General features: G+C 41.4%; 2 protein-coding genes across 2 annotated transcripts; both read right to left on the reverse strand.

Moving 5' to 3' along the window:
• On the reverse strand, positions 1-1103 carry LOC130138457 (germin-like protein subfamily 1 member 13). Its single transcript, XM_056312646.1, has 2 exons — positions 950-1103; positions 1-732 (listed from the first exon to the last, which is right to left on the reverse strand). Exons 1-2 carry the CDS (start codon positions 1065-1067, stop codon positions 179-181), a joined length of 672 nt encoding a protein of 223 aa, XP_056168621.1. The 5' UTR covers positions 1068-1103; the 3' UTR covers positions 1-178.
• Positions 1104-9504: 8401 nt separating this feature from the next.
• LOC130138347 (germin-like protein subfamily 1 member 13) lies at positions 9505-10604 on the reverse strand. Its single transcript, XM_056312134.1, has 2 exons — positions 10419-10604; positions 9505-10236 (listed from the first exon to the last, which is right to left on the reverse strand). The coding sequence occupies exons 1-2, from the start codon at positions 10534-10536 to the stop codon at positions 9683-9685; spliced, it is 672 nt and encodes a 223-aa protein (XP_056168109.1). The 5' UTR covers positions 10537-10604; the 3' UTR covers positions 9505-9682.
• Between the last annotated feature and the right edge of the window lie 5616 nt (positions 10605-16220).

A 16220-nucleotide genomic window follows, 5' to 3' on the forward strand; every position in this document is an offset into this window, starting at 1 on the left:
TTTCCTAGTAAACGATCTTTATTGCTCAATAATTCATAAACAAGGTACATAGATTCCGTATAAACATTGAGATAAATTATTGATTTATTCTTGGCAATCTCTCATGGAGAGTTGCAATGATCTCATACGCCATATGGCTCACATGCTCTGTGGGCATTTTTCTGGTCATCTGCTCCATTTAGTTGTTGTCGTACCAAAACTTTGCCTGGAGGTCGTCGACAACTTTCTTGTCCACTTGGAAGGCCTTGGTGAGAACATCAGCAGAAATGGGTGGCTTCGCTCCAAAGACGGAGTTAGCTATGATAATGACTCCTGGGTTTTGGCTGCTCAAACCAGCAAAGGCCAGTGCAGGGGTCTCTCCAGTGTTCAACTGGAAGTGAATGAGTCCAATTGGGAAAACAAACACGTCGCCTTTGTACAAGACTTTGGTAAAGAGAGTGTTGTTCAATTGGTTGGATGCGACGAAGCCGACAAGGAGTGTGCCCTCGACGACGACCAGAACCTCAGTGCCACAGGGGTGAGTGTGGGGAGGGTTTAGACCGCCGGGAGCAAAGTCAATGCGAGCCATGGATATGCCCAAAGTATTGAGTCCTGGAAACTCGAGGACTGTAGCAGGTGTGACTTGTGATCCAAGTGGGTTTGCAGTATTCCCAGGGTTTCTGAACTTCATAAAGACGAAGCCATCTGCAGTGGCTTGCTTAGGGTCCTTGCAAAACTCCCCGTTCACAAACACTGCATAAGAAAACAGAACTCATCTAAATATGCATCACTCAATATGAAATGACTATTACCTTACCAAAAAAAAAAAATATTAAATGACTATTAGACTAGTTATGATAGGTAACAACGTTGTCATGCTACCAAAACAAAACCTTTTTGCGCGTTCTGTTTATAGCATCATTAACCAGAAGAAAACAGAATGTCAATAACACTAGAATAGAGGTTCAACCTGCAGACTTCGGGTCGTCGATGGCCACGCATATGTCCTGAAGAGGACTTGGGTCATAAGCAAAGGCAGTTGCAGTCGCCAAAGCCAAAATGAGAAGGCTTATGGGAAGGGACTTCATTGTGGGCGGGAGGTAGGGCTTTGATCTCAGGTTCTATTACCATGTTTTCAAAGGTTTGATCTTTATTTCCCCTTCTTAATTGAAAAGAATGGACGTTTCTATAACCACTACCGTCACGTGGCGGTCAGTTTGATTTTCTCATCTCCAGCTTAAACAATGGATATTATCAGCTATGGAAGTGCTCATTCCTGACTATTACAACCTTGCATCATTCCTCCTTCACCGCTTCAGCTCTTCAGCATCAATTTGGAGCAGCGTGATCAAACAAGGACTGCTCTCTGAACATAGTTTCATGCGTCTGAAGTGGATTGAATTGACCCTCTCCGGAGTAGGAAAAGCTCTTTTCACACTTATCTTCACCGTGATAATTTTGAGGTTGCCGATATTCCCTATCAATAATAGTTAGGGGATTTCATCTGATTTAACATGCCAAACGCTGAACTTAGTAACAATGCACATGGCAGTGATTCACACTACTGTTGCACAAAACATTATACAATATGTACCTTTGATAAAAAAAAAAAAAGTACCTTTGGATGCACAATGTCACGCCCCGAACCCCATCGAGCTCGCAACATCCCTTCTCTGGTCGAATATTGCGACGTCCCAGAAAATCGCCGACCTCATTTCATTTTATCAGAGAGTTAAATCAACCAGCGAAAGTCGCAAATACCCGGACAATAATTGGCTACGGTACAAGGGAGAATAAACATCCAATACTTATCCAACTAATTACAATATCCACCGTATATAATCCATACCATAATTTACTTGCACACCGAGTATCCTGCAACACCGATGTTCAAAAGATCAGCAGCCTGGGTATACCCTATCTTCAAAATGCGAACATTCGAAAAGAGTTACTATGACCCTAAAACTATCCCTGACGCCCACTAGATGGCGTCCACTCCGATTCCGTCTCCCCGGAATCTACGTCTGAATCCCTCTGAACCTTTTTGCTCGTATGTTGGGTACTCTACCACGTTATGGTCGGTGTGCATTGGTATCCCAAACGCTGCGGCGGCGGAGGAAGATTCATTGCTTAGGCGGGGGTTTTGAAATTGTTGATTAAAACAACCATGAGATCACATCTCAATAAGCACACAACCTAAACCCCACCTAGGCTATGACGTACCTCCAGACAACACATACATAACACAAACAACCAATCATACTAACAATCACACGCGATCCTACCTGGGATCCATCATACACATCCCTGCACGTCAGATAATGATACAGCCAACATGCCACAATGATGCATTATCCATATCACAAAACCAAAGCATGTAATAAGAACTCACATGCGTCAATGCATCACATCCGCGCATGCCTCGATTATAAGGCAAAACCCACTTGGGTACGTCCCATACCATGCCTAGCAGTTTTTACTCCATAATCGAGCACTACATCACGCAATACAAACCACACTCGTACACTAACTCACGCCATGCGCCAATTTTCGCAATCCTTAGACGTTAAGCCAAGTCCAACTCATTCTCAACCTTTCCACCACTACCGCGCCCGCGTAAAACGCATCAGGCCAACAGTCTTCTGACCTCGTCAGGTATCGTCACCCCGTCGGGCCGGGCATCGTCACCTCGTCAGGGACGGCATTGTCCCGCGTTAAAGTACACACCTCAGGACGGAAATATTCCCACGATCGCACATGCCACACCACACACAATTTCTCGTTCATTCACACACTTAACAATCGCCTGTCAATAAATTGGCCAATCACACGTGACCCGTGCACGCATTTAACCACGCACTTTCTCATGCTCAATCAATACTCAAACACGGCCATTTAACAATCAATTCAATTCGGCCCGAGCGTGCACATAACAAAGCACAATTCAATTGATCAAGTCACGGCGCAACAAACATACAAGGCCGCTAATGGCCCCACAATCACAGCCAAGACCATAGCATAATTTCGGCATTCCCAAGCTCATTTCCAACCATATTAAACACCACAATCCAGTCACACTACCACACACCAAACCGATACCATTTGTCCTTAAATCGAACCCTAAGCTCATCAATTCCATCCCACAATGTCCGGCACTCTATTCAGTCTCACTCCAGCCCCGAAACATCCTCATTCATCCTCAAATCAACTCATATAACACACATTCAAGCATCAATTCCAGTCACGAGGGCAGCAATTATTCAACCTCGACACCCCACCATTCCGCTCATAAAAATGAACATCCATAGAATCAGGGTAAATCTGGGCAGTTTACACAGTAACCGAAATCCCATCAAAATAAATAGTAAATGAACTCCAAAAATTCTAATTTTTGGATATATCATAAAAAACATCTTGATAAACATTTCTTATGAAGAACACGAAATCCGGTTCAATCTACAACCATGCCTTTTTGTCCCTCGAAATCAGACCAGAATCAGTTCGCTTTAACAGACTATTTTGTCCTCAAAATACATTTCTTTCAACACCCAAATCACCTTGAAAAGATTTGAAATTTTTATATGTCATAGAAATGAAAGTCTCCAACAACTTTTGTGAAGGAATTTTATTGAAAATAGATCTGAAAAATTTTATAAAAATTCGGCAAGACAAGAAGGTCGGGATAAACAGTGTTCCGGGCAGTTTTAAGACGGTCTGAAAATGGGATTTCGTGCGACACAAATGGCCTCCAAAAATTCCAAATTTAAAATATGTTATACTTCAAGATGTGAGGAAAAACTTTCGTGAAGGACACCACCCCTGATTCGGCCTCCAAAAATCTCCACAAAAATAGTGAGTCGAAGACGTACAGTGACCGCGAATCCGAGATTCACAACAAACTTCAAAAATTCAAGTTCTAGCTCTAACCCAGCTCATAAATCAGCCTTAACTAGCCCCTAAATTGGTCTCTAGATCACCATAATCCAGCCCACTTCTCAGCCATGATCAGTCCACAATTCCAGCACTTAATTCCATCACAATCAGCCCCTAATCCAACGCTAAACAGCCCCTAAAACCACACTAAACCGAGTCTAAACTAGTCCGTTAATACCCGATATCCTAAATAGGGTTTAAGGGGCGACTTACCCGAACTCTAGGCTAACTCGGCTAGAGTGGAAAGGGGGATCGGCTGATCGGCGGCTCACGGCGGCACACGGCGGACGGGCGGTGACCGGCGGCGGCGGTGCGGCAAGGCTTGGCCAAGGGAGAGAGAGAGCTCTCGGTGGGGGGGGGGGCTGCCGTGAGGGAGAGAGAGAGGAAATGAGGAGAGAGAGAGAGAATGGGTCTTGACTTAAATAGTGAAATTTGGACCAAAGCGGCAAATTACCATCTTGCCCCTCTCTCACAATCCAAATCGACGGCTCAGATTCGATCTTATCTTGAAACCGACGGCCGAGATCGAATCTTACTCAAAATATCCAAGGGCAATTTGGGGATTTCATAAAATTTCAAGGGCAAAAATGTCCAACCAAAAAGTTATGGCAAAATGACCAAAATGCCCCTCCCTCATAAAACATGCCCTTTATAAATCTCTAAGGGCAAAATGGTCCTTTTCCTCAATTCTCATCGAAATCGAATTTTTCTTAAGGATCCGGGACAATCCAAAATCGCACGTTCCAACCACAACGTCATCCTAACGTCCCATTGTGACTTCCTAATTTTCCGATGTCCAATTTGGGCTCAATTAAATAATTAAATTTTATTAAACGCAACTCGAGCGTTTCTCAAACTAACGGGCGGCTGGTTGGGGAAATTCGCGTATTCGACCTGTGACTGATAATAAATCGAGTCACGTGCAAGTTCATTCGGTTCGTGACGACTTCGGATGTCATTTAAATCGCGAGGATCAATCGCTAGATCCGAGGGGCACGATCGTTTGGCATAGGTTCGGGATCGTTCGTCAATTCATTTCGTGGTCTAGCGGAATCACCCGCGATCCACTGCTATGACAGTGGCGAACTGACCCCTAGCTATCCTTGGATCGGCTTACAGTGGCTCAAAATGTCACCTCGGCGATTTTATGGTCGAAAATCAATTCACGATCGAATTTCCTCTTAGTCGCACGAATTTAAATTCCCAGTTAGCCTTTCCCTATTGGTTAGTATCACAGGAATGATCAGTTCCAGGCGAGAACTAACTACAAGCACATTCATAAAACCCAGTATTTCATAAATCCCAAATGGACAGATTTTCAAGATGTCACACACAATGCGAGCTTATAATGTGAGATTTTGTGGGACCACTGCCAACTATTCTAAAAACTTAGGCTGATAGATGAAGGCGTGGTTTATTAATTAAATATTATAACACTTCCCCTCACGCTTAATCTAGTCTTTTTGCCTAGTACTAGGTGTGAAAATATTTAATTGGGAAAGCAAATGGGGCTTGGAAAGATTCAAACTCAGGATCTCCAGCTCTGATACCATGTGAGATTTTGTGGGACTACTACTAATTGTTCTGAAGCTAATAGATGAATGTGTGATTTATCATTTAAATATTTTAACACATAACTCATGTTAACTGATGCTTCTGTGCAAACTTTGTCACTTTTGTCCGCAAATGGTTAATGCCAGGTTAGAAATAAGAAGCTGTTGTCCAAAGCTACAAGTGCTCTGCAACCTAATGAGAAAAAAGGTTTTACAAAAGTTAGAACTTGTAAGCAAAAGTGCTTACACATAAGATGGCTAGCATTCACCTCAGCGATTTCCAGCCAAAATTAGTAGGATGACTCAATTGGAAAAACGTCAAAAGGTTTAGGACTCAATTGGAAAGATTGAAAGGTTTAAGACTGAATTGACAAAAGTGTAACAAGTTTAGGACTTTTGGACAATTTTCCTATTATATGGCTCAACTACTCTGTCATCTTTTCTCTGATCTTGCAAAACCAATCAGAGGATAGAATGAGAAACTTTGTTTTCAAGAATTAAAAAGTATTATTATTTAAAAATGTTGGAAAGTTAGGAACCCTTGCTTTGGCAAAGTTTTGCTAGCCCTTCGCCATCCAAGAGAGCACTGGTAGGCCTTAATTGTGCACGTGCGGTGTCTAGGGCTCGCCAGCCTCGCTGAGGAGTGGTTAGGGCTCTCGAGCCATTTTTCGGCAATTTGAGGGCTCATGATCCCTTTACCTTGCTATGAGGGTGTTGAAAGCCCTCCCTTACCTTCATTAGGGTTGATGGTGCCCCGGCGATGATTGACCCATACTACGGGAAATACTAGGAGGCTGTGACCCTGCTAAAGCGTGGCCTAGGCCCAACGAGGCCTCAAAGAGTGCCAGGTTGACCCTACCTCATCTCAACCTTCTGTGTGCATGCTCTCTCTCAATTCACAAATCTTTTCTTTGGTACTTTTGTGTTTTTTGTTCTAGCGTGGGCCCACATCATAAACACTTTCGTATATCGCTATATCAACGATTTGACAACAGGAGTAACACTTAGATCACCGGATGACTCAATCGCACAAATATGTTTAAGTTAGAGACTACATTGCAGAAAAAGGTTGTAATGGATCAGATTGCTCAAACAAGGATATTTAAAGGACTAGACTGTAATTAATCCCCTACATGAAGTACTAAGAAGCTAATATTTTAAGGCGTTCATCTAAGAGTATTAGTAAAATAGGTTTCAAGTCAGATACATGTCGAGGTGAGAGCAATTAATTTACTCAGTTGATACTAAACTTGTTGGCTTAAGCTTTTGTTAAAGGTGAGTGTTAAAATAAGTTAGAAAGCCTACGTGGGCTCTCTCCAGGTAATCTACTTGACGAGGCATGGCGACAAGTGCTCTATTTGACAAAACTACAAATATTATGCAAGTTTAGTTTTAGACACAATGGACGAGTCATTCCACAACAACTACAAGCACGGGTCCATTACTTTGATTTCCTATTCCTCAGATAAAGAAATGAACAGCAACCTTCATGAAGCGTGCGACGACCCGGGACTAAATCCATGTAGGCCAAGTCTTAAAAAGGAACATTCGAGTGATGGCTCTTATCACAACCATTCATGTACTAGTGTGGGTGATTTGACGTGATCTAGGGGCCAAAAACCGACCCAAGTAATCGAGAGGACCCCAACCATGTTTATCTTATATAATTGCTATCTGACACCTTTTCGTGCTCAACTTGTTTGAGTAAGGACTAATACAATATTGTCTCAGCAAATGTTGTTGAAAGGGTCAATCTCCATGTCTTAGGAACAAGTGCTTTCACATTCCTGAAAGAAATAGTCTGTGATTGCTAATTTTTTTTTTTTTGGTAACCGAGGTGTCCGGGCCAGCTTGCGCGCCCCTCGACTATTCCTTGGGGGAGACTAGCACAGCAACCCGCCGTCATGGCTCCCCACTTAAATCACAAGTGCTCAACTGAGGAATCGAACCTGGGATCAGTACGCCTAACTACACAATCCCAAATACGCCCTAACTAACTGAGCTACCCATGGATGGGTTGTGGTTGCTAGTTTTTATCCTTGTTAAATTAGAAATTTGATCCACTCTCTTATTTGGAGGAAACTACGAAGAGTATTCAGAGATATGCTTGCTTGCAAAGCACTTCATATGTTGGACTAAAAAAATATCTTATCCAGGACTAAAGCATTTCTTAAGGTTGTTTCACATGGCTAGGCATTGTTAAGAAGGTTATCTCATATTATGTTGAATGGATTTTTAGATTTGTCTTATAGTTTTTGGATTGGACTTGTAGATGGGGTCGAACGAGCCTGCTTGAGGATTAACATAATTTTTACTTTAGTTTTTTATGTTGTTGCAATTTGAAAATTTCTTTGAGCAAGGACGACCTAGCAAGCATGTGTTGATTAATGTACTAGAGAGAGAACTATGCTGGGAATACATCAAGGACTCAGGCAGAACACTGGACATGATTGTATTGTCCTCAGTTTAAACCCAAGTCAAATTGTATAGAGATATGGCATTTCAGATTAAATAGGCACAATTCGATATCCATTTCATCCTTCTCAACACCGTTATGCTTTGGTTTAATTAAGAAATGCGCTACCGTTATGCTTTGGTTTAATCAAGAAATGCGCTTTCTTGTTTTTCACTTGGAAAAGCTTCAAATATGCTGTAGGTCCATTGGCGTTTGGCTCCAAAAATGTAATTTGAGAATCAATAGTTTCAATTTTTGTTTTATGCTTCACTTACCTCCATATAATGTAAGTCACAACAACCAGCCCTTGGGAGTTTGCAAATTTTTGTAAACTATTCCTGCACACAGCACCTCGGGCAGTCCTCTTGATGAAGTAAATTGGGTCACTTGAAGCTTTTGGAAAGGGAAATGTAGAGGAACTTCATCGCTTTGTCTGGTGTATGCATTGCCTTACGATTCAATCATGTACTTCAGTTTTTTTTTTTTAATGTTTTTCATGCATTGCAAGGATGTAAAAACTGCAACACCAATCAGAGGCCAACCAATCTTGGTTCTGTTTATTTGATCCAAAACGAATATGTACTGGGGACGATGATTGAAAAAGAAATAAAACCTATAACATGGAATAAAAAAGAAGGTTATTTTTCAACATCTGCTAACGAGGACTCCCTTATAAGAAATTGCAGAAGAAGGGGCAGATCTGTTAAAAGGCAGTTTATACTTCTTAATATAACACGGTGAAATGGAAGAGTTGTTGAAAATGTGTAGATAATGGTGACTTTTAATTTGCATTTCTGCTGCGAGCTTCACATACAAACCGTTTTCGATACAAAAAGTTTATTAGATAATTGTCCTTCCCTACTAGCAAAGAATGGAAAGTTCTAGTGCTCTCTATTCTTTTCCGAACGCCTGATCTATATAAAATGTTGTAGAGGACATCGATTTGGTTATAGTGAGTCTTTGTTCCCCACTTCCTTTTGTTTTTTAAATTTCCATATTCTTCTTTTAATCAACTCCATTACCTAGAGTTATTTTAGGGAGTATTCTTTGCCTATGGCACAGTATCTTAGTGAATGGTTTTCCAAATCGGGCTTTTGGTTGAAACTAATCATGGTTTTGAAAATGGTCTGAAATTCAGCATGGAGTGAAACACATGAATTATAAAAGCTCCACCAAATTGCAATAGGACAGTTTTCACAGATATGCAGATGTCGAACTGTGAGAATACCGCATGTTTTCTACAAATGACGATACATCCTGGTGAATACGAAACAAGTTGGCAACGAGGCAGCACGAAGCATTGCTCTTGATGACAAGTGGTGCGTGGACTGGGACTTCCTTTCCCTTGACTCCACAAAATTGGAGCATGAAAAAGGTGACACCAATGGAATTTTTATGTATCCTTGTAGAGCTTTATCGAATCTCTATGCAAGTTCAAGCCCCGTAATGGAATGTGTCCAATAACCTTATGTGTTCTATAAGATGACAACAACATTTCAATGATCATTTTGAGGCTGATCTGACTAGTGAAGCAGGGAGGGACAGAGAAAGAGAGGGGGGTGGGGTGCGGTGGTGGTGAAGGAGTTTCATAGTAAATGATCTTTATTGCTCAATGATTCATACAAAAGTTATATAAATTCCGTATAAACATTGAGATAAATTATTGATTTATCCTTGGCAATCTCTCATGGAGAGTAGCAATGATCTCATACGCTATATGGCTCACATGCTCTGTGGGCATTTTTCTGGTCATCTGCTCCATTTAGTTGTTGTCGTACCAAAACTTTGCCTGGAGGTCGTCGACAACTTTCTTGTCCACTTGGAAGGCCTTGGTGAGAACATCAGCAGAAATGGGTGGCTTCGCTCCGAAGATGGAGTTCGCTATGGTAATGACTCCTGGGTTTTGGCTGCTCAAACCAGCAAAGGCCAGTGCAGGGGTCTTTCCAGTATTCAACTGGAAGTGAATGAGTCCAATTGGGAAAACAAACACGTCGCCTTGGTACAAGACTTTGGTAAAAAGAGTATTGTTCAATTGGTTGGATGTGACGAAGCCGACAAGGAGTGTGCCCTCGATGACGACCAGAACCTCAGTGCCACGGGGGTGAGTGTGGGGAGGGTTTAGACCGCCGGGAGCGAAGTCAATGCGAGCCATGGATATGCCCAAAGTATTGAGTCCTGGAAACTCGAGGACTGTAGCAGGTGTGACTTTTGATCCAAGTGGGTTTGCAGTATTCCCAGGGTTTCTGAACTTCATAAAGACAAAGTCATCTGCAGTGGCTTGCTTAGGGTCCTTGCAAAACTCCCCGTTCACAAACACTGCATAAGAAAACATAACTCATCTAAATATGCATCACTCAATATGCAATAACTATTAGACTGGCTATGATAGGTAACAATGTTGTCATGCTACCAAAACAAAACCTTTTTGCGCGTTCTGTTTATAGCATCATTAACCAGAAGAAAACAGAATGTCAATAACACTAGAATAGAGGTTCAACCTGCAGACTTCGGGTCGTCGATGGCCACGCATATGTCCTGAAGAGGACTTGGGTCATAAGCAAAGGCAGTTGCAGTCGCCAAAGCCAAAATGAGAAGGCTTATGGGAAGGGACTTCATTGTGGGCGGGAGGCAGGGCTTTGATCTCAGGTTCTATTTCCTAGCTCAGAGTATTATTGCTCGAGGGTGGAGTGAGGTGCCTTGCATGCTAAGATGGTCTCTATTTATAGATGACAGTGCTTGACCTGGTCTACAATTTACTCAACAAGCTTTCCTGCAGATTACCATGTTTTCAAAGGTTTGATCTTTATTTCCCCTTCTTAATTCAAAAGAATGGACTGTTCCATAACCACTACGATCACATGGCAGTTAGTTTGATTTTCTCATCTCCAGCTTTTTTTTTTTTTTGGTCGGTTCATCTGCAGCTTAAACAATGCATATTATCAGCTATGGAAGTGCTCATTCATAATTTTTACAACCTTGCATTATTCCTCCTTCACCTCTTCATCTCTTCAGCATCAATTTGGAGCAGCATGATTAAACAAGGACTGTTTTCTGAACACAGTTTCATGCGTCTGAAGTGGATTGAATGGACCCTCTCGAGTCTCTGGAGTAGGAAAAGCTCTTTTCAAACTCACCTTCACCATGAAAATTCTTAGGTTGTTGATATTCCCTATCAGAAATAATTAGGGGCTTCATCTGATTTACCATGCCAAACACTGAACTTAGTAACAATACACATAGCAGTGATTCACTCTTCTGTTGCTCAAAACTTGATACATTAAGTACCTTTGGATACGCAATGCGAGTTCATAACTCATGATGAATCATTTAGTATAGTTAGTGCCTTGTCCATTAACTGATGCTTTTGTGCAAACTTTGTCTCTTTTTTCCGCAAATGGTTAATCGGTGGTCAGAAATAAGATGGTGTTGTCCAAAGCTGCGACTAATGAGCAGAAAGGTTTTACAAAAGTTTGAATTTGTAAGCAATGTCTGTTTCCAATGGCTTCTAGAACTTATAAGACATTGCTTACTTGAGGATCAAGGGTGTGACTGTTTCCATGTTGAGCTGGTCGATATTACACAAGTCACCTAATTCTGTGGAAAAAAGAAGCTTAGGAAGGTTTAATTCAAAAGAGGATTTCGCTATTAACAACAAAGAATTTTAGCTAATTCCCTTGGAACAACCAAATGTCCCTCTACTGTTTTTAACCTCGAAGCTCCTCCACAGATTTTCTCAGAGAAGTGGGAGAGTTGTTAACGATGGGTAGATGAAGGCAACTTTCTAACCGTAATTGTCATGATAGATTTTGTGCTAACCATTTTGAGATGAAAGTTGGGAAGACAGTCCCGCTACCTTATATCTTTGAGTAATAAAATTGCTAGAAGCACAAAAGTTTTTAATTAATTTAACGGTATATAATATTCCAATGGGCACCTGCTCCACAAAGCTGAGTTTGGAAGACTTATTCAGCAATAGTGAGTCTTCGTTCCCCGGTTTCTTACCTTCTACATATCGAATTTTTAATTCATAGAAATCTTGAGTTTTCTTCTTGGGGAGTATTATCCACGTACGGAAGTTTGACTACTTATTAGTTTTTCAGATCATACTTTTGGCTGGAATCGGTCTTTTACCTCTCTGATATTAAGATGCTTGCTCTGCTTATCCTTGTTAATGTTATCATAACACAAATGCACAACAGATGACTAAACGGTGTGAACATCCTGCATGCTTTATGTAACAATGGCATGATATACCAAAAAATCGGAAGCAAATCACCAACCAGGCAAGTCCTTTCATGGTGAAGACGTATTACGAACACCTATTCCTGCATTTTCTCAAAAATGAATTATTCGTTTTTTTAAGGATGTGATATTTTTTTCTGAAGAAATGGTCCGCACAATCCCGCTGCTGAGTCGACCCTGGACAGCTGAAACAGTGAAGTACAAACAAAAAAAGAAAGACAGAGACATTATCAGAGACTATTATTCCCACATCAGATTCGTGCATTTCTCAGCTGTAACAGAGGAAATTTTACGTGATTGAGGTTTCGTCAAAGCAGTAACAGAACGATTCATCACTAAATTAAGAAATTTACTTGTGGCCCTAGCAAAGCAGACTAGTCAATTGGAGAAAGAAGGGGAAGAGTCGTTGAAAGTTCTCACACAGTGGTTGATTTATCTTTATCCCTCGGTCGGGATCATTATTTAACAACTCATGCACTCTCTTTTCTCCCATCTGCACCAATAAAACTATTTGGCAGCATCCAATTTTGATTTGTTGTGATTGTGACCATTCGTCTTCTACTTTACATACTTTATTGGCACTGTCTAATCAACCTCTATAATGTTCTATCTGAATTGGTTTATTATATGGGTATTCACATTCAATGTGCATTGACAAAATGCTCTCCATACTGTTAACACAATGATATTTCGAGGAAGTGTATTTCTTCTTATTAAGTTTATAATGACTTAAAAGCGTATATATATACAAAGAAAAGAAAGAATCTTAAAAAATATATCCTCTAAACTAGCTAACTATAATCCTTGATTCTAGCTAATTACAATCATAAATATATTTTACAGCTCATTCTCACACTCCCCCTCAAGTTGGTGCATAGATGTCGTGAATGCCCAACTTGTCAAGTGAGCTGTAGAAGATCCTGCTTGATACAGCCTTCGTCAGAATATCTGCCAACTGATCTTCAGATCGTACAAATGGAAATCGAATCACTTTGGCGTCCAAGTTTTGCTTGATAAAATGACGGTCCACTTCAACATGTTTGGTACGGTCATGTTGAACTGGATTATGAGAGATATCAATTGCTGCTTTGTTATCACTGAACAACTTCATCTCGGCTTTAGGAGCGAACCCAATCTCTGACATTAACTTCTTAAGCCATAGGAGCTCACACACCCCTTTGGCCATCCCTCTAAATTCAGCCTCTGCACTTGATAATGCTACTACTTTCTGTTTCTTGCTTCTCCAAGTAACTAAGTTTCCTCCCACAAAAGTGAAGTATCCTGAAGTTGATCTTCGGTCATGAACACTCCCGGCCCGGTCCGCGTCAGTAAATCCTTCGATTTCAAGATGACCCCTTTTTAAGAACCTCAAACCGCGTCCTGGAGAAGACTTCAAGTAGCGAAGTATACGCAACACTGCATTCATATGATCTTCACTTGGGGCATGCATAAACTGGCTAACAATACTCACCGCATATGCAATATCAGGACGAGTATGCGACAGATAAATTAGTTTGCCAACTAACCTTTGATATCGTTCTTTATTTGTTGGCACTTGATCTGGATACTCCCCAAGTCTATGGTTCTGAACAATTGGTGTGTCTGCAGGTTTGCAGTCCAACATTCCCACCTCTGCCAATAAATCTAGCACATACTTTCTTTGTGAGAGAAATATTCCCCCTGTCGACCTCGCTACTTCAATCCCTAGGAAGTATTTCAACCCCCCAAGATTTTTCATCTCAAACTCCTCAGAAAGTTTCTCTTGAAGCTTAGATATTTCTATCAAATCATCTCCAGTGATAATCATATCATCAACATAGATAATCAACATTGTAACCTTCCCTTGATGTCGTTTTAGAAACAATGTGTGATCTGAGTCACTTTGGGAATATCCATACCTCTTCATCGCCAAAGTGAACCGGCCAAACCATGCTCGTGGAGACTGCTTCAGACCATACAATGATCTCTCTAACTTACACGCCGCCTCAGGCTGTGAGGATGAAGAATAACCTGGCGGAACATCCATATAAATCTCTTCTTCGAGATTACCATGAAGAAATGCATTCTTGACATCATACTGGTGCAGTGGCCAGTCTAAATTAGCAGCAAGAGACAACAAGACCCGAACAGTATTAAGTTTAGCAACCGGAGAAAATGTCTCTTGATAGTCAATTCCGTAAGCTTGCGTATACCCCTTTGCTACTAGTCTTGCCTTGTACCTCTCAATCGATCCATCTGCTTTGTACTTCGCAGAAAAGACCCACTTACATCCCACAGTCTTCTTTCCCTTGGGTAAATCTACTAGCTTCCAGGTCTCATTTTTTTTCAATGCAGCCATCTCCTCCTCCATTGCTTGAACCCACTTGGGATCTTTCGAGCATCCCTGTACCCTTCGGAATACGAACTGCGGACACGTTCGATATAAATGCCTTTATCTTGGGCCGACAACCTTTTGGTTGACACATAATTTGCAATAGGATATGTACATCTCTTCTCTTCAGCATCCGGCGAATATCTATTTGGAGGCTTACCTCGATTGTGTCTAGCAGGTAATTTATATCCCACAGAAGTATCAAGCTCATCAAAGATACAAGAAGGAGTAGGAGAGGTTACCTCAGGAATATTCTCAGGAGTTGAGTCGGGTACTGGAGAAGAGGGAAGCTGTTCTTCATGATTTTGCTCCTGTAGAAGTTGGCCACCCTCAGATGATACCTCTTCTACTTCCTCAGACGATACCACCGCCTCAGACGATGTCTTCTCCACACCCCCAAACGATGCCTCTTCCGTCCCCTCAGATGATGCTTTCTCCACCTCTCCAGATAATATACTACCATGCTCTTCCGCCCCTTTAGACGATACTTTCTCCACCCCTCCAGATAATATACTACCAGGAAACTCCCACCAATTCGCCCTTTCTATCTGTATCTCCCCCTGAAAGGAAGAATGGGAACTCGGATAAAAAGATTCAGCTTCCACAAACGAGACATCCATAGTCACATAGGTTCGCCGGGTAGAAGGGTCATAGCAACGATATCCCTTCTGGTGTGTACCATACCCCAAGAACAGACATCGTAGTGCACAAGGATCAAGTTTCGTTCGCTGATTCTTTGGGATATGAACAAATGCAACACACCCAAACACCCGAGGAGGGATGGTCAGGACTGAAGGTAAAGGCACATATGTGGACAAAGTCTGTAGTGGTGTTTGAAAGTTTAACACTTTAGACGGCATCCGATTGAGGAGATGGACAGCTGTAGTCACACTATTGTCCCAAAATCTCTGAGGCACATGACTTTCAATCAACAGAGCTCGAGCTGTCTCAAGGATATGTCTATTCTTTCTCTCTGCCACACCATTCTGCTGAGGTGTTTGAGAGCAAGATGACTCATGAATCATGCCATGTTGTTGAAAATACTCCTTAAGGTATTCATTCATGTACTCCCCACCATTATCACTTCTTAGAACTTTGATCTGTCCACTAAATTGGGTCTGTAACATAGTATGAAAATTTCTAAATATCTTGGCTACCTCATTCTTACTTTTCATCAAGAAAAGCCATGTCATTCTAGTACAGTCGTCAACAAATATCACAAACCACCTACAACCCGAAACAGCAGTAATAGGAGATGGACCCCAAACATCTGAATGTATCAAAGAGAAAGGAGCTTCACTTTTATTCAAACTTATAGGAAAAGGAACTCTATGACTCTTAGCCAATATACAAGTCTGACATTGCAAATTTAAATCCTTCAAATTCAAAAACAATTCAGGAAATAATCGCTTCAAATAACCAAATGACGGATGTCCCAACCGTCGATGCCAAAGCCAAATCTGTTTTTCTCTACTGATGGATGTACTGCTAGCATGATTTGCACTCCCGGAACTGAAGTCATCCATATAATACAGCCCCCCTCTCTTAGTACCACGCCCAATTATCTCCTTCGTGAGAATATCCTGAAACAAACACAAGTGGGGATACATTATAACAGCACAATTCAAATCTTCAGTAACTTGTCCTACGGAAATCAATTTGGTCGATAATGAAGGGACAAGCAAGG

Source organism: Syzygium oleosum, unplaced genomic scaffold, assembly GCF_021117445.2.
Source record: "Syzygium oleosum isolate NSW1041296 unplaced genomic scaffold, Sole_v2.1 Sole_v2.06, whole genome shotgun sequence".
Lineage (NCBI taxonomy): Eukaryota > Viridiplantae > Streptophyta > Magnoliopsida > Myrtales > Myrtaceae > Syzygium > Syzygium oleosum.